The 18723-nt window shown below is 44.9% G+C and overlaps 1 protein-coding gene across 4 annotated transcripts in view; it reads right to left on the bottom strand.

The window, feature by feature from the left end:
• The window catches only part of FYCO1 (FYVE and coiled-coil domain containing 1), a 231330-nt gene that overhangs the window by 174571 nt on the left and 38036 nt on the right, over positions 1-18723 (bottom strand). For all 4 annotated transcript variants that reach the window (XM_029589659.1, XM_029589663.1, XM_029589661.1 and 1 more), the window contains exons 6-7: positions 16607-16750; positions 5524-5617 (exon numbers count right to left, since the gene is read on the bottom strand). In XM_029589659.1, coding sequence (XP_029445519.1) covers positions 5524-5617; positions 16607-16750 — 238 coding nt within the window. The remainder of the gene's footprint in view (positions 1-5523; positions 5618-16606; positions 16751-18723) is intronic.

The raw sequence follows: 18723 nt of genomic DNA, 5'->3' as shown, positions 1-18723 counted from the left end.
GAATATGCTTGAATAAAATTATCTGGATAACTTCAGGACAAATGTTTGTCCGACTAGACTTTACCCAGCTATCTTTGCCCAGTTAACGCTGAATATCAGTGTTGCCCAGACAAGATGAACCTGCACCTGCAGAGCAGCGCCTGCTTATTCCGCACATTGTATGTGCGGAATAAGCTGCCTGCACAAAATTTAGCCAACCAGGGCATGGGGAACAACCCATTTAAATATTGACCTTAAAATGTTCTTGTCCGTGTAGTCAGAATCTTTTTCTCTGCTGTTAAAGGTGCCTCCTTCCACCTGACTCCTTCTTACCCTAACTTCTATTCCACAGAACCTCCAGGTATGGTGGGTGATAGACAGAAAAAGTCAGACACAACAGGTCTATGCAGTTTTACTTCAGTTCCTACATACAACACAAAACAGGTTTCAGGCAATATTTACAAAGGTAACAATAACTTATCCTCTCTAGTGGTTCACAGGTGTCCACATATATAGTCCAGTCATATGGACAAAGTCTGTTATAGGTTCTAAGATCATGACTTTAGAGACACAGTAGGGAGGGTTAGATGGGCTTCAGACTCTCTTGAGTAGGGCTCTTGCAAGGTTGCAAAGAAGACATATAACTTCTTCTGAGTGTATAGAGGGCACTTATAAGGATCTATATCAAGATGGCAGCAGTGTAGCCTTTTATTCTATGAAGCCTCACAATGAATCAAAAGCAGTTGCAAGTTCTAACATTCCTGGGACTAGGTGGGCAGGGAGCATCTCTTCAACCTTCCCTCTTCAATAATTAAGTTCCAGGTTATAGCCTTTTTGGGTAAAGAATGAGAGAGCATGCAGAAGACCAGTCTATCACAGATTTTGCAGAGGGATACTCCTAGTTACGGGATCTCTCAGGGAGTAGAGATAGCCTTTCAATCACGTCTGTCTTCAAGGAGCAATTCTGAAGTGGCCTGTCATAGACTCTTGTGAATCCTAAGGACAGCATCTCTCCAAGGTGGCAGACATAGCATTTTTCTGCAGTCAATACTCCTGAAATGTGCACGCAGGGAATGAGACTGCTATATACACATATAAAGGTATTTTACCTGATGGCATACATATAGAGGCTTCTGCATGCCATCTTTCTAGCGCTAGCCTCTCTCTTTGTCTGTTGTGAATCTGCCCGCATGCTGCGGGCAGTCTCCCTACCTTCTGCCTTGTCGAGCGCAGCAGTCCGCCACTGCCACTGTCCCCCGCGGCCCTGAGGCCACGGCAGTTTCCTGCCCTGTGTGGCAGGGCCGAACCCACCAGGAGCCGCCGCAGGGAGGCCGCGCACCTCACTCCTCTTTGCAGCCTAGTGCCGCCACCAACCTGTCTCCGCAGCATGGAGCCACTGACGCTGTCACTGGGGTCCTCCCTGGAAGGCAGGAAGCCGTCCCAGCTGTTGCCTGCATCTCCACTTCATCTGCTTTGCAGCAGTGTGCCGCTGCAAGGCCCTGTTCCTTCATGCGGCGGGGCGCTGCTGTCCGAGGTGCTGTTCCTACCTGCCTCTAGGTGTCGGCGTGTGCTTTTTCATTACATTTAAAGGGCCCGCGGCCGGATATGCCCTGGGCCCCACCTGATGACTGCTTCCTGCTTCAGCCCTATAAAAGGGACCTGTCTGCCTTCATTCAGGGCATTCGGATCGAGTTTCACAGTCTGCTGTGTCCTTTCTTTGGTCCAGATCCTCCGTGGTCTTCTCCTGCTTTGACGGCTTCTTCATGTTCCTGATGTCCTTCGTCTGTGCCTCCAGATGTCTCCGTGTTCCTGATGTCCTTCGTCCGTACCTCCGGATGTCCGATGTTCCTTCCTGATGCCTTTGTCTTTGCCTCTGCCTCCAGTTCCTTGGTTCCTGGATTTCCACTTTCCTGGTGTGCCATTGTCGTGGTCCGTGACCAGCTCACGGGCGGACTGTGTAGGGCGCCTCATGGCACATTGCCATCTTCATCTCCACAGTGCAAGCCTCCAGAAGACTTCTGATTGTATCCTAAGTCTTGAACCCCGAGTTGGTTGATTATCCTGTATCTTGAATCCTGAGCTTGTATCTTGTCCCTGTCTTTGGAGTTCCTTGCATTTGTGGCCGTCCATGTCTAAGATTCTGTTTGAACCTGCTCCGCTTCAGCGTGGTCCGCAACCAGCCTCAGGCAGCTGTGTAGGGTGTGCCCCGGTGCAGGCCTCTTGGGATCTTCGCCATGACCCACTCATCTACTCCACACCTCATCTAGAGCCTGCTTCGAGCCCAGCATGGTCCGCGACCAGCCCCGTGGGTGGGTTGTGTAGGGCATGCTGCGTCGCAGTCTCAACCCCGTACTTGATCTTGCTCCTGTATAATTTTGTCTGCAGTACCTTGCTCCTGAACCTTCGTCCAAAAGTCTTTGCCCGAGTCTTCGCCTATGTCTTCATCCAAGAGTCTTCGCCTATGTTTTCATCCAAGAGTCTTCCAGGTTCCAAGGCCTCCATCTGCCCTGGTCCTCTGTCCGGCCTGTTACCAGCGGCAGGTCCAAAAGGGCTTGGAACGGTCAGAGGACTGTTCATTGACCAACATTGCGTTGCTGGTCTTCTTGGGGCGTGCAGGTCCGGTAGAGGGTCAGACCTTCAGTCTTCTTGTCTTCGCTCCAGCCTTGTTCTGTTCTTTGTCTACCCGTGCTTGCATCGGCTCACCTCTCGCTGCGCTCTCGGGGCTCCTCCCTGAGTGGCGTGGTGATCCAAGGGCTCACATCTCCCGTCAGAAGCAACCGCGCCTCCGCGCTCGCAACACTGTCTCATCAACAAACAGATTCAAATGTAGATTGAGCCCCTGCTTAATTAGGGCATCATCTGTATCTGGCTGCAGGAAATTAGAATTAGGAATGTACAGCCCCAAAATTTTCGGTTCAGGACTTTTTTTCCATGTTAGGAGGAGATTTTTGTTACGAATCAGTTCATTTATTTTTTTTCAATTTGGTTCATTTGCTGAACTAAAAACATTAAACAAAAGAAAATTCCCAAAACATAAATAAACTTAAAAAAACAGGTCTTGATGATAGGACAAGGCCTTGAACAGGGTCCCAACATCAGACCCTGGCTCCAGGCCTAGAACCCAGCAACAAGATCAGACCTGCTATCTAAATCTTGTGCTGGGCCTAGCCTAGGCCTTGGTGATGAAACAAAGCCAAGGTCTGGGTGCCTCCAGAGACCTGCTTTTTTCTTTCAAAATTCACAATTACAAAATTACCCAGAACTTTTGGGGAATTTTCTTAGGAGGCTATTTTTGGTTCATTCCATTTGGAATAAACTAAAATTGGCTTCCGCCATTATATTTTATGCATTTTAAACAAACAAATACACATGCCTAATAAGAACCTTTTAAACTCTAGCCACAGAGAGCTTTCAACATGCTGGCTGGAAAACCTGGCCTGGATCTCAAGCCACACACAGTAAGAGGGCAAAACCTTCTCTCTTACACTCCAAAATTACTTTTTTCTCTGTGATGGACCCTTTGCAGTAAGACCAATTTTCATCTTTTTTTTTTCTCGCCACCTTTTTCCTTGTAATTTCTTCATCTTCTACCATAACTTCTGTTACCATTTCTAAGTGGATGAAATCCAACTTTTAAATGTCTCTGGATTCAAATCACTTCTTTTCTATCCTATCCATAAACTTCAGTACTTAACTCTTGGGATCTGATTCAATCTATGAGAAAATACCTTGATGAATTAGGCTCTAACACTCGCCTACATTTCTTTAAACTTTTCATTTTTAAGAAAAGAGTTTTTGCATAGGAGAATAATTTCTCTTTACCCAGGTGTATTTAATCCAGTAAAAAAGTATTACCTACAACCTGTTTGCTGACCAAGGAAAAAAGGTGAGAAATGGGGAATAGAAACTCAAGGGCCAATTTTAAAACCGCTGCATGCGGGAAATCCGGGAGATATGCATGTGACCATCCAGAATATATGCGTGTGACTGGGAGGCGCACGCGCTACGTGGATCTTAAGAGGCCCGCAGCCATGCGCATATCTCCCGGTAGGTGAATAAAGTCGGTAAGATGAAAAAGGGGCGGGCCTTGTGTAGGCCTGGGGTGAGGTCTGGGCAGGGCATGGCGGGCCAGGTCAGCACAATCAGCGCACAAGCGCATGCCGGGACCTGATGACCGCTGCTGCTCCAGAATGCAGGTAAGTATTAAAACAAAATGTTCCGGGGTAGTCAGTGAGGTTTTAGGGGTTGGGGTTGGGGCTGTTGGGTAAAGGGAAGGCAGGTTAGGTAGGGGGATTAGGAAGTTCGCTCCTTTACAGGGGCAAACTGGGAGAGTAGAGGGAATTGGGCCTATCGCATTATCGCGCGTACCTACTAAAATCCCCCCCTTATGTGATCAAGACGGGATTTGCACGCACAAGCGTGCATCTCTATCTACAAAACATATTTTATGTTAACTCTTTCTCTTCATCCTGCTAACTTTAAGCTAGCAGGATATATTCAGTGGTGTAGCTGCGCCACTGAATATATGAGCGAAGTTAGAAGGATAAGTTTATCCAGCTATTAAGTAGCTATATTTTTCAACTTATTAGATACTATTAGCGGGACCTCAAGGTGTTAATAGACCAATTTTCAAAAAAAAAGCAGAGTACTTAATTTAGGAAGCCAAAGTTTGCATCTAGCGTTGCTCTGACAGTAACACTTCATAGCACTGCTGCCATAGCAATGCTAGACGCTAAGCCAGGAGAACCATAAGCTTGTGTCCTCTTGGCTTTGCTAGGGAGTTTTCAGGGGCAGGAGGCTTATGGTAGGGGAGGATCCAGTGCCCTCGGCCTACTACATCTATAGTTTCATTCAGTGGGTGTGAATAGGGTACCAGGGTGTCCTCGGTCCCACAATTTGATTTTTAATCAGGCATTTGGGAGAGATTGAAAAGCTGTTGGCCCTGCAAGTACATTTTTAATCAGGCAGGTGGCATGAAGGATCTAAGTGGCTAGATTTAGGGCTGTGCCAAATTTGATTTCCCAAGTTCGGTGCCTATAGGTGAAACTCAATACTAGACTCCTAAATTTCTTTCCCCAACCTGACCTCACCCCTGGCCATTTCAAGGCAGCTAAATTAGGTAACTAGTGAAAAACAGAACCCTGCATTTATGTTCTGAACCTATAGCAAAGCACCTACATCCTTTGAAAATCATCCCAAAAGTTGCTTTATTATGAATTTCTTTTAACTTTTTAAATTATGATTTTACATTACATTACTTCTTGGATTTACATGTTTCCCTCCTCCTATGTAGAAACATTTTGTGACCTGATCATTTTTGCCAGTGCATCATTCTTGTCTTGGAAGGTCAGTTGTTCAGATAAAGTGGTAAACTTGTTTATCAGCAGACAGCGCTGTTTGACAGTAAATACAAAAGGCTTTAAATAGATCGGGATGGCTCTGCAATGCATTCAAAACAGAAATCAATTAGGAGATCTACTTTATACAGTGCCCTTATACGGAACCATTTTATGCATACTCATGTTTATTTTATCATGCAATTACCTGTAAGTATCCGCTCACCAAACTACTCATACTTGAACTGCGACTGGGCGGCTTCCACAAATGCGCGGGAGAGCCAGATGAAAGCACTGTCCTCCTGCAAGCGAAAAGAAACAACCCGCCTATCAATTCAGAACTGGCACCCACAGTGGGATAATTCAAAGGGCACCATCTTCGAAGACAACAAGATATAAAGAGGTTCATATTTAGAAAGCCAGTGAGCAGGTGACTTATCTGGGTAAAGTTATGGGTTTAACTTTATCTGGATATTCAGAGGCATTTACCTAGATGAATCTGCTGCTGAATAGAACCAAATAACCCTGAGTTCAATATTCAAATGCTACTTAGCTGGATTAGTAGCGACGTATCCAACTGCATGGCGGCTGCTGAACATCCAGCTATGTTCAGCAGTCACCACTAAGCTGGAAAGCTCACTTATCTGGCTAAGTAGTTAGCCAATCAGTGGGTGTACATTGGGCGGAAGTGGGTGGGCTACGTATATGGCTAACTTGGCCAGATAATTAGCAATATTCAGACTTATTTGGTTAACCAGATAAGTTAGAATTGCTTCATAGCAGGTCTAAACTTAGTTGGATAAGAATTATCCAGCTAAATTGCAGCAAATACAGGGATACTCAGCCACATAGCCATGCTGCTGAATATCCCATGTAAGTTAGCTGGCTATGTCTGAATATTGACATAACTTTATCCAGACAACTTTAGCACAGGTCACTTTCTAACCAGGCTTACACATAGAACGTTAGTTGGCGTGTGCTGAATATCTAAAGTTTTACCATACTCTGGGGATGCCTCCAGCCCCACCCCTTTATTTGCATATTAAATTTTACCAGCTCAATGGGATGATTTAAAACCCAAGATTTGTCCGGCTATCTTACAAAGTTAGCCAGATAAATGTTTTGAATAGGAACCTCAATATTAATAATAATCACCATCATTATAATAGCAAGGACAAACTTCAAAGCCACTTGCACAAGTAAATAATGATTTATACACATAAAGTGTCTGTCTGAACATTGCCCTCCCTCGATATGGTTAAAAGTACAATGTATGGTGCAAAATATCCATGGGTACTTTGTTCGCATGGCAAGTTTCAAAGGGAAAAGATGTGCACATGTTCCTTTTCAAGCTTACTGCAAAATCCACAGGTTAAAAAATATCCACGGACTCTGCCCTAAAGCAGAGAGTCTACCAATTTGCCCCAGTATGTATTACTTTCATAGGGTTATCAAATATATACAGTGCTGTTCAAGACAACACACGTGGTTACAGTGTCCTTTAGAGAAAGAACTTAACACCTACGTTTCAGCACAGCGACACACATGAGTTGATAGATCGTGAAACTAAGCCCCAAACTCTGCAGCTTTGCATCACTGATCTCTGACCTCAGCGTTACACATACTGGCCACACAACAGAGAAAGGTAAACTGCATGGACCCCTAAAAACAAGGCATGCTGAGAAGTTATCCTGTTCTGCTGTGGGACCATGATTAATGCTGCAGGGTGGGTTTTGCAGTAGAGCAAATTCTCACCATTGTAAACATACTATATTCACCCACAGCTTACTTTAATCCCTCTTCTAACATACATGTGCAGCAGTCAGCACTGCTGAGGACAAAGACACATTTTCAGCTGGACAGATAAAGACGCAAATTGCAAACGCTGCTTACATTTTAGCCAGGAAAACCAGAAAAATTAACATGATCACATAGTTGATAGATTTACTGAGATCCTCAGTCCTCTGTGCTCCTATATTTCTTCCTTCTTTCTCATTCTACCCTTTCACCCGCTGTTTCACAGGCATATTGTGCTGAGTATGTACACGCAAACCATCTCCCAAAATAAGCTCTGTGCGCACACTTACACTATCTCACAGGCGACTCATATTGATCCTCTGGGCTTTATGATTTGACATTCTATATGACTTTCATTCGTCCCTATCATTTCATACCAATGTTCTTTGGATTAAAAGAGTGTTTTCCAAATTCAAATAAATAAATATTTTTTGTTTTTTTTCAAAAGACAGGACCAATGAGAATTCACTGCCTTAAGGAGTGGGAAAGTCGTTTTGGATGCAGCATCTCAGCAGTAAAAGGGTTAGCAGGGAGTCAGTGTATTGGGTGGGGTAAAGGGTAGGGTAAAGGGTGACAAGAGCTGGCAGGGAGACACTGTCTGCAGGATGGTGGGGTCTGAAAGGAGTCAGTATCACAGGAAGACTTTGGCAGCAAAGTTGGTGGCTTCCTGGGGAAAGAAGGGGGAGGGGAGTGTCAATGAAAAATAAGTGTGGCAGAGATTTCCAAAGTCAATGGAGACTGGATATATTAGATATTACCCGGGCGAGTGGAAAAAGTTCCACCGTTATTTGATGGGTTGCACTAGTGGGAGTACCAAACTCAATCTGAGGGTGGTGTAGTTATTGCAAGCAATTTTCAAACAGCCTGCCCGGTGGTAAAAGACTTTACCAAGCATTTTCAAAACAAATGTACATGCTTTTGTGGTTGTTTGTATGGTGATATGTTATTTTACTGCATTTGGTTTATGTATTTATTGATTTTATGTTTTAATTAATTATGGGTTTTTTTTCATTCGTGTATTTATTCATTTTCACCTCAAACATTAGGACTTTACAAAAGTACAACTTTATGTCGAACTCCAACTAATACAACAATTGGTCCTAGCATTACCCCCCACACACACCCCTCCCTCCCCTACCCATCCCACAAAGCTGGTACTGGTGCAGATTGAAGCAGGGATGAAGAGTCACTACCAAGGACAAAACCATTCTCGTCATGAAGTCCAACCTCGGAGTATCTTACAGCTGTTGAATACAATCTTGCATAGATTCAGAGAGAGTATCCCAGTAACCTTGCCAGATGCACATACACTTTTGTCTATACTCCAAAGATCTACTTTTTGCAGTCATATATTCAAATTGCAAGTTTATATAATTGCGACTTCCAGAGCGTAAGAGTTGGTGGTTCCGAGTGTTATCCACACAGCCAGAATAGTTTGAATAGCTAATACACAGGATTTCCTAAGAAATATTTTTTTATATTCAGAAATCCCCAAGTATACATACTTTTGGGGACATCAGCATAATCCAATTTAACATCTCACCTATTTCAGCAACAATTTCTGATCAAAACTGGGATATCTTTCCATACTCCCATATACAGTGAAAAAAAAGAACCCTTTTCGATCCCACACTTTAAACAAATATCAGACTTACATAGTTTTGCAGCATATAACCAGGTTCTAGACATGTACATGCAATGGAGTAATTTATATCTCACTTCTGATAAAGTGACATTTTCTGAAACTTTAAGTTGTCATATAAAAGAGCTAATACCTCTGATCTGTTCACCTGTATAGCAGCCTGCTTTTCCCATTTCGCTGGTGTTGCGCTCGGGGGTGGACCCTTGTCCTGAAGCAGTGGAGAACGGCTCCCTGGTAGGGACCAGGAAGTACCTGCCCCCAGGGGGTGGAGCACTGGAGGAGACAGAGGCTAGGATGAGCTTCACCACTGGAAGCCCGCGGTCCGCCCGGGTGGTGCCCATAAGGACCCGGGCTGCTTGGACTTAGGTGGGCCTCGCAGGGTCTCCTGGAGAGATGGTAAACAGGCGTGCCCACAGACAGGAGAGGAGCGCGATCGGGTTCGAGGCTGGAGGTCAGATGGAGCAAGGAAGACCAGAACAGCATAGGCAATGACAAGGCAAGGAAAAGAGCCAGAATCAGGAGACGTAGCCAATCATGCAGAGGTCAGAAACCGAGGGTCAGTCCGAGGAATGGTCAACAATGCAGAGGTCAGGTTCCGGAGGTCAGACGAGGTCATAGGCAGGCCGAGGTCCGAAGGCAGGTAGCAGGCAGAGTAGTCAAGAAACAAGCCGAGGTCAGAAGGCAGGCAGCAGGCAGAGGGATCGAGGATCAGGCCGAGGGCAGTCCCAGAGAGACAGTCCGTAGGAGCATGGCCAATGCCACGGAAGGCATTGAACTCCGGCGTGAGGCCTGGTGCGCAGTGGAAGGCCCGGCGACCACCACCGTGGGATGTTGAGACCTTGAAGAGCTTGCAGCTGCCACTAGGAAAGCCGTCCCGGGACCTGCAGAGGAGCCAGAGAGGTGAGCAGGCCCATGCACGGGCCGAACACGGATGGGGCGCACAACAGTACCCCCCCACCCCTTCTAGACCTCCCCCTACGCGGCCGTGGCTTGTCAGGGTGAGTCCTATGAAAGGTCTTCAGGAGTTCCTTATCAAGGATGTTGTGGGAAAGTTCCCACGAGTTCTCCTCGGCCCCATAACCCTCCCAGGCTAGGAGGTACTCCCATTTCCCTCGACGCCGACGGATGGCGAGAACCTCTCTTACCTGAAGAGATGTATCTGGTTCTGCAGAGACCCGTGGAGGAGAGGGGACTCTACGTGAGGGCCAGGAGAGGACCAAAGGCTTCAACAGTGACACATGGAACATGTTCTGGATACCCATGGCACGAGGTAGCTGGAGTTGATACAATACAGCTCCCACTCTTCGGATTACTGGAAATGGACCAATGTATTTAGGAGCCAAGGGATGAGAGGGAAGTCTCAGTCGAATGTGTTGAGCACTTAGCCACACCTTCTGGCCAGCACGAAAGAGGGGAGCAGGACGTCTATGGGCATCCGAAGCAAGCTTGGAGCATTCAGTGGCCTGGAAAAGGTGCTCTTTTATTTGGTTCCACACTTGACGAATGATGTGGGCCATGTATTGCACCGCTGGAGAAGGAACAGTCAGAGGATCTGAAAGAGGCAGCTGAGGCTGTCGTCCGAATACCACAGAGAATGGAGATACATCGGTGGCTGCAGCGACATGGGTATTGTGTGACAGCTCAGCCCAGGGCAGTAGATCAGTCCAGTTGTCCTGCTGATCATTTACGTAGGAGCAGAGGAATGTCTTTAAGGTCCAATTGGTCCTTTCAGCTTGACCATTGGCCTGTGGGTGATAGACCGACATGAAACTCAGGGCAATATTAAACTTTTTACATAGGGAGCGCCAATACTTGGCAGCAAACTGTGGTCCCCGGTCAGATATAATCTCCTTGGGGAGTCCATAGAGGCGAAAAATGTGTTTCAAAAACAACTTGGCTAGTTCTGGGGCCGACAGGAGGCCCGGCAAGGGAATAAAGTGACCCATATTTGAAAAACGGTCGATGATGACCCAGATTACGGTAGTGTTCTGGGATGGAGGCAGGTCTGTAATAAAGTCTGTTGAGATGCTGGACCATGGCTCGGTAGGTGCTGGAAGTGGTTGGAGTAAGCCCCAAGACTTTCCGGTAGGCATTTTCTGTTGGGCGCAGATGGGACACGAGTCCACATGGTTTCGGGAGTCTTGCACCATATTGGGAGACCAATAATGTCTCCGAAACATCTCTAGGGTCCTGGCACGACCCGGGTGTCCTGCCAACTTGGAATCATGAGCCCATTTCAGAACTCGTTCACGTAATCTACGTGGGCCGATGGTTTTTCCAGTAGGAACTGTAGTGGTCATGGAAAGGGATACGCAGGCAGGATCTATAATGTAGCTAGGGACTTCAGGAACGTCTTTAGGTTCAAATGATCTTGATAGTGCATCAGCACGGAGGTTCTTGGAACCTGGGCGGAAACATAGAACGAAGTTGAACCGTTCAAAAAAAAGCGCCCATCGGGCTTGTCAAGGATTCAGGAGTTGAGCTTCTTTAAGGTGCTCAAGGTTCTTATGGTCAGTGAAGATAGTAAACTTGTGTTGCACCCCTTCCAACCAGGGATGCCACTCTTGGAATGCCAACTTGACTGCGAGAAGTTCTCGGTCACCAACGGTATAACGTTGTTCAGTAGGAGAGAACTTATGTGAGTAGAAGGAACAAGGTATCAATTTACCCTTGGGAGAAAACTGGCTCAAGACAGCTCCTGCACCAATTGCAGAGGCGTCAACTTCAACAACAAATGGACTTCTAGGATCCGGATGCTGGAGGCAAGGACCAGAACAGAAAGCCTCCTTAATCATCTGAAAGGCGGCTTGTGCTTTGGGAGTCCATATCCGAGTGTTAGTCCCTTTCCTGGTCATGGAGGTAAGCAGGGCAACTAAGGTAGAATAATTGGCAATGAAGCTCCGGTAATAATTGATAAGGCCAAGGAAACGTTGTAGGGCCCGTAGGCCTACTGGCTGGGGCCAGTCACGATCCCCTGGACTTTCTCTGGATCCATGGAGAAACCTCGATCAGATATGATATACCCTAAGAAGGGTAAGCGATTACGCTCAAAGAGGCATTTTTCTAACTTGGCATACAGATGGTTTTCTCTCAGACGTTGAAGTGGGGGATGGGTGTGTGAGGGGTATGGAGTGGAGTGTGTGTGTGTGTGTGTGTGTGTGTGTGTGTATGGGGTGTTGGCATGTGTGGGGCTGTGTATAAGAGTGTGTGTGGTGGGGTGTGTGACTGGAGTATGTGGGTGTGGCATGTGTGTATGTGTGGTGGCATTGTGGAGAGTGGGGGTGTATGGGTGGATGTGTGTGCGTGTGTGTACGCTGGCAGAGGCTTTTTTGTGTGGGTGTATGATGTGTATATGTGTGGGGACACTGTGGAGAGTGGGGTGTGTGTGTGTGTATGTGTGTGCATGTGTGTACATTGGCAGAGTCTTTCTGCCTGGGTTGCTCTGTGGCAAAGTGCTGGAACACACATGCACAAAGTTTGAACAGTTTCTAACAGTTTCCCATTGAAAGCAATAAGGATTCTGGAAAGGGAGATCTGATGTTTCTGTTTATCAAACTCATCCAAGGGCATTCACCTGCCAAACTTGGTGAATTTCCATCCTTATTTTTACAGAGTCATTGTGCCTACGAACAGACGGACGTCAATCCCTTTTACATAAGTCTTTCCGACATTCCTTATGTTGGAAAGCACAGAAAAGGAAGGCAGGAAAGGCAGTTAGATAAGTAGAAACCAACAGAAAAAAAAAACTGTTCAGTCAATAATAGGAGGCAATAAAAGTGCCTTTAGATAGGTATAAGGGAGAGAAGAAAGACCAAGGAGAAATAGTTTACATAAAAGGAGAAAGTAGAGTTAGCAAGGTGGGGGGAGCCACCTAAAACAAATTATTTTGCTCACTCTTCACAGACAAATGGAAAAATTAAGTGCCTAATGCAGGACACAAGGGCATAAATCATTGTGAAATGATCACAAACCTGTTTACTTAGGATGAAGTACTTAAAATGCTTACACAAATGACAGCAGATAGGGCAATGTGACCTGATGGAGTAAATCCCGGGATACTGAAAGATCTCAAGAAAATGCAGATTGCATCCCTTAAAGCTCTGTTCAGCTTGTCTTTAGAAACAGAATATGACAGCAGACAAACACTGTGTAAGGTGTATTTAGTCTTCCCTTTAGAGAAAGGGAGCATACAAAGAGACAGATGTAGGCCCACTCCACAAAAATGGGAACTAACGGTAGCCCCATCAGTCTAACTTTGGTTGTGGCCATGGAAAAACTGATAAAGGATACTGCAGTACCTTGAAACAAGCAGGTTACAGGACCCCAGATAATGTGGTTTCACAAAAATAAGATCCTAACAAACAAACTTGACCGAGTTCTCTAGTGAGGTGGATCAGGGACATGTAGTGGGTGCTGACTAGTTGGACTTCAGTAAGATTTCTGACATGGTTCCACATATAAGACTGATAAGAGTGGAAACTAAAAGCTGTTGACTGAGGGAGGAACTGGTTGAGCAAAGGACCTCAGAAAGTGACGGTCAATGGAGTTCACTCTGGTGAAGATAAAAGAGACAACTGAGATATCTCATAGGTCACTGCTAGGGCCAGATCTTTTCAGTATCTTTATTAGTGACATTGCAAAGGGACTTTAGGAAAAAATGTGCTTGAAACGAACCAAAAATCTGTAACAAGTAGACACACCAGGAGGAGCTGAAAAAAAAAAAAATGAGCACATGAAAAAACTGAAAGAATGGTCAAAGGACTGGAAGTTGTGCTTCAGTGCAGTGCAAGAAAATGTAAAATCTTGCATCTGGGGATGCAAAAATCCATAAGACACGTATCAATTATTAGGACTTACAAATGGCAATTGCTAGACCGCAAAATGACTTGGAAGTCACTACCCATCCCTCAGCATTAGCAGCATGGGATCTGCCTACTGTTTGATTTCCTGCCAGGTGCCTTTGACCTGGATTGGCCACTATTAGAATCAGGATACTGAGCTTGATGAACCCTTGGTCTGACCCAGCGTGGCAATTCTTATGATGGTTTACCTGTCAGTGTAATAAAGAAGAAGAGACAGTTGACAGTATATGTGAGTGCATAAGAAGAAAAAAGAGGTAATATTGCAAACAGAATGCTAGGAATTACTAGGAAAAGATATAACAGAGAATATCATAATGCCTCTGTATGGCTCCATGGTGTGACCTCATCTTGAGTATTGTGTGCAGTTCTGGTCACTACATCTCAAGAAAGATATAGCAGAATTAGAAAAGGTACAGAGAAGGGCGACCAAGATGATAAAGGTGATGGAACAATTTCCCTATGAAGAAAGGCTAAAGAGGTTAAGGCTCTTTAGTCTGGAGAAGAGACTGCTCAGGGGAGATATGACAGAGATCTATAAAATAATGAGTGGAGTGTAACAAGTAAATGTTAATCAGTTGTTTACTCTTTCAAAGACCAGGGGACACACAATGAGGTGATACCTTTAAAACTAATAAGAGAAAATATTTTTTTACTCAACACATAATTAAGCTCTGGAATTCATTGCCAGAGGATGTGGTGAAAGCTATTAATATAGCTGAGTTTAAAAAAGATTCGACAGGTTTCTGGATGAAAAGTCTATAAACAATTAATAAGATGGACCTGGAGAAAAAATGGAGAATAAAACAGAGAATATCATAATGCCTCTATATTGCTCCAATACCTCATCTCAAGTATTGTGTGCAGTTCTACCATATCTCAAAAAAGATATAGCAGCAGAAGAAGAAAAGGTACAGAGAAGGGTGACTTAAATGATAAAGGGTATGTAATGATTCCCCTATGAGGAAAGGCTTAAAAGGTTACAACTTTTCGGCTTGGAGATATGAGGTTTAAGGGAGATATGATAAAGATCTATAAAATTATGAGTGGAGTGGAACAAGTAAATGTGAATCGGTTGTTTACTCTTTCAAAAAGTACATAGAATAGGGGATGCACAATGAATTTACTAAGTTGTAGATTTAAAACTAATGAGAAAAAATATATTTTACTTAATGCATAATTACGCTCTGGAATTCATTGTCACAGGATATAGTGAACGCTATTAGTGTAGCTGCATTTTAAAAAAGTTTGGACAAATTCCTGGAAGAAAAGTCCGTAAACCATTATTAAGGTGGAGCTGCAGAAATCCACTGCTTATCCCTGGGATGAGCAGCTTGGAATCCGTCTACCCCTTGGGATCTTTCCAGGTACTTGTGACCTGGATTGGCCACTGTTGGAAACAAGATACAATGCTTGATGGACCCTCGGTCTGACCCAGTATGGCAATAAGTTCTTATGTATTTATGCCTTGTATAGATCACTACAGAGATCCCACGTCAAGTACTGCATTCAGTCCTGGAGGCTGTACCTTCAAAAGGACATTGAAACAATGGAAGCAGATCAAAGAAGGTTTATCAAAATGCCAGCAACACAAACCCTACACAGAGAGAGGTTTAAGGCACTCAAAATGTATTCGCTGGAGGAAAAAAGGTAAAGGATGAATGTGACAGAAATAGTCAAATATTTAGCAGGTTTCAAGAAAGTACAAGGTGCAATTGTCCATAGAAAAAGAAATATGGTAGGTATCACACATGTTAATGGCCAGTGTTAATGAGAAGTAAATCAGGTGTGCGATACCACAGAGACGTGTATTATTGTGGACAATATTTAAATACATCTGCTTTACATTTTGTGCATTTTAACATGTATACTTTTTTGCTGTGCTTACAGATAATAAGCTATTTTGCATACTTTTGCTTCTCAGTAACTCATTAGCATATAATTTGCATTAATACGATCACAAGTTCGTTTTTGTGTGTTAACACAAATTAACCCCTTGCGATAGTGTCAAATTGCTTTAATACATTATCGCTTATGTTAGTACTGTATGTTACCCCTTCCCTCTTGTCTACCAGTCTTCTCCCTCTGTTTAATCTATATGTTCTTATTCCATCTTTCCATTTCTCCTATTTGCTGCTTCTTGGTTTTCTTCTGCTTCCCTCCTCTGCCCTGGATCCTCTCTTCCTCCCCTTCCTCCCCTTCCTCCTGTTCTCCTCTCCGTATCTCCTTTCCACCCCATCTTCTCTCCCTCCCTCCTCTTCCCCATAGTCTGCTCCCCCTCCTTCCCAACAATGCTCTCCCTTTTCTCTCCCATATTGTTTCCTCTTCCTTCCCTATGAGCATCTCCCACTCCCTTCTCCTGTCTTCTGCTCCTCTCTCCCTCCCCCCCTCTTTTCCTCCTCATTCACAGTTCAACCTAAAAGTCTGGTCCCAGCTCACAGAGGTGACGGATGTGGTCTGAAGTGACGTTCTGCCTTTTTCTCTGCCTGCTGGCTTAGGGGTGTAAGGGGAGATGGATTGGCTCACCATGGACCGGGGGAAAGGGGTAGAGGGGACTAGCTGACAGAGAGAAGGGAGAAAGAGAAGTGACTGGTTGACTGTTGGCAGGGAAGCAGAGAGCCCCCCTCTCCCCCCACCTAAGCATGAATGCCCTGCCTCCCAACCCAGTCCCCTTATTTTCAATCAACTCCTTTCCCATGACTGCAGAGGGATTGCCAAATCCGGCGGCAAGGGCTAGATTTTGCAGACCTCGGCATGGCCATGGAATCACGGGACAGCACGGGTGGAATGTAGGACTTAGACCCTAGTTTTATATACGTCCTTGAGGCACTCCCTATGCGCTTCTGGCAGAGGCTAAATGGCACTTTGGTCTGACCCAGTTTTGGCAATTCATATATTCTGAACTATTTACCTACAATAAAGAATACAACCACCAGAATGAAATATATTCGTTTAATCATACTGAAATAAGGAAGTTCAGTTTGTTCCCCTACCTTGCAAATGTTGGCCATGCAGCATCTAAATCATAGCCTCTCGATGACAGGTCGAATTGAACCTCAGTCAGCTCATACAGCTGACCAACAATATCCGAGCTCATCTTGGGCTTCAGAAATGGGCTTCTTACATAGTACCAGTCACTAGATCAAAATACAAACGCAGCCTCAGTAAAGCAAGCCAAAGAAGCAGGGGCATTATAAGCTGTCTTTTCAGCAGTTCCAAGAACATGTCACATCCCAGCATAAGAATGAAGAAATGAAGAGTGTTAACCTTTCCCAGCCCTGTGAAGTTTCAACAAATTTCTGCCGAGCTCTCTGTCTATCAGCGGCAGGTCAGTCAGGTGTCGGGCACCCAAAGAATTAGTTGACTGAAATATAAAGCCCAAGAGATACTCTGTTTTCTAGAAATACAGGCTGGACAGTGAAACTTACCTGAGTACTGAAAAGGCCCCTAATGTCCTGCCAGCACAGAGCAGTCATTCAACCGACAGGCACTTCCAGGCAGACTTCAAAGCAGGCACAGCTCATCTCGTGGCCATTTGAATTGTAAAATGAAATGCGTTCTGGGCTCTTTGGAGGTGGACGTTAAATAACTTACAATTCAGATGGAATACATTTCAAGCCCACTTGGTGGAAATGTAAATGAGGCTGATACTGTAGGCAGCTTTTTTGCTGAAAGCACTCTTGCATAGTCCCCATGCAGTCCTTGTTTTTATGCATCCAGTCAGAGGGGTAACTTTTAAAGCCATTTCTTGGGATAAAACAGTGCTTTGCCACAGCAGAGGAATTAAACATCTCTGCAAAGGAGCCGAGGAATAATCACATCTCAGGGTCACCAGTGCAAAAGAGGGGGAGTGACTGGACCACCAGTATCACCCCTAGGCAGAGAATTAGGCTACCGGGAAAGAGACCTAGGCTGAATTACTCAAGGGGAAACCCCACCCCCAGGTCTCTACAAGAGCCTGGAGACAGAACTGTCTCCAGAGAAAAGAAAATTCACTGTTCCTAAATATTTTTTTTGTTTGTTTTAGAAATACTTGCTTGACCCAGCAAAGAGAAAACAGAAGCTTTACTCGCAGAAATGACTTGTTATAAAACCGTCTGCCCAATACGCTGGTAAAGTTGAAATGCAAGGAAATTTCCTGTACACAGATAGTGTTGGTTGGATGATTAAGTTCTCTTTGAAAAGTGATATAACTAATGTCAACTTTCTTCTGTTCCCACTTATTTCTATTCTGCTTTTTGGCATTTCAAATCAGATTACATTCAGGTACCTAGAAGGCATACAATCTAAAGGACTCACACGAGCAAACTGTTTAACCCGCTGTCGGACGCGGATTAAATAGGCGCTAATCCACCTCCTAATGCAATAGGGGGATTAGCGCCTATTTAACGCGTGTCTGACGCAGAGTGAATGAGTTAGCGCTCATCACATGCAAATGCACGTGAATGAGGCTATTACTCATTCACTCTGCATTCAAAAAAATAAATGTGCTTATCAGACACACATTTATCACTCAGATATTAACGCCTGCCTGGAGCATGCGTTAATAGCTGAGCACACGTAGAAGAAGTACAGAAAAGCAGAAAAAAAACAGCTTTTCGGTACTTCTTCAATAAAGAAAAATATATATATATACCTCGGCAGACTGCCGAGTTATGAAGACCGACGCTGAGTTTACCGGCGTCGGTCTTCATAACCGGCAGCCGCCGCGGGGTGGCATTACCATGGAGATGCTAAGGTCGCGCAAGTGACCCTAGCGCCTCCTTGCTAGCGTGACCCCTAATGTGCATATTGCATGGCGCCCCCCCTTGCGGGCGCCATGCGTGCGCTGATAAAGTGGCTCCTAAGCTTTTTTCCCATAGGCACAGACTAGAAGAAAAGCCTTCGTAAATCCGGCTCTGCGTTTGTACCTGAGGTAATGCAGAATGAAGCGAGTGGCACTTGGATTTAAACCCTGGTGTGTAGCCCCTCACTCTAACCACTAGGCTACTCCTCCACGTCTGTGGGCTGTTACAAAATTACCCTCTATATATATGTGTATAAGAGCACTTTTGTATTCTGTGTCATACTGTCTTGGTCTTCCTGTATTCTTTCATTTCTTGGCACTCCT

Source organism: Rhinatrema bivittatum, chromosome 2, assembly GCF_901001135.1.
Source record: "Rhinatrema bivittatum chromosome 2, aRhiBiv1.1, whole genome shotgun sequence".
Lineage (NCBI taxonomy): Eukaryota > Metazoa > Chordata > Amphibia > Gymnophiona > Rhinatrematidae > Rhinatrema > Rhinatrema bivittatum.
The sequence above is the reverse complement of the archived record's forward strand: the minus strand, read 5'-3'. Positions and strand labels throughout refer to the sequence as shown.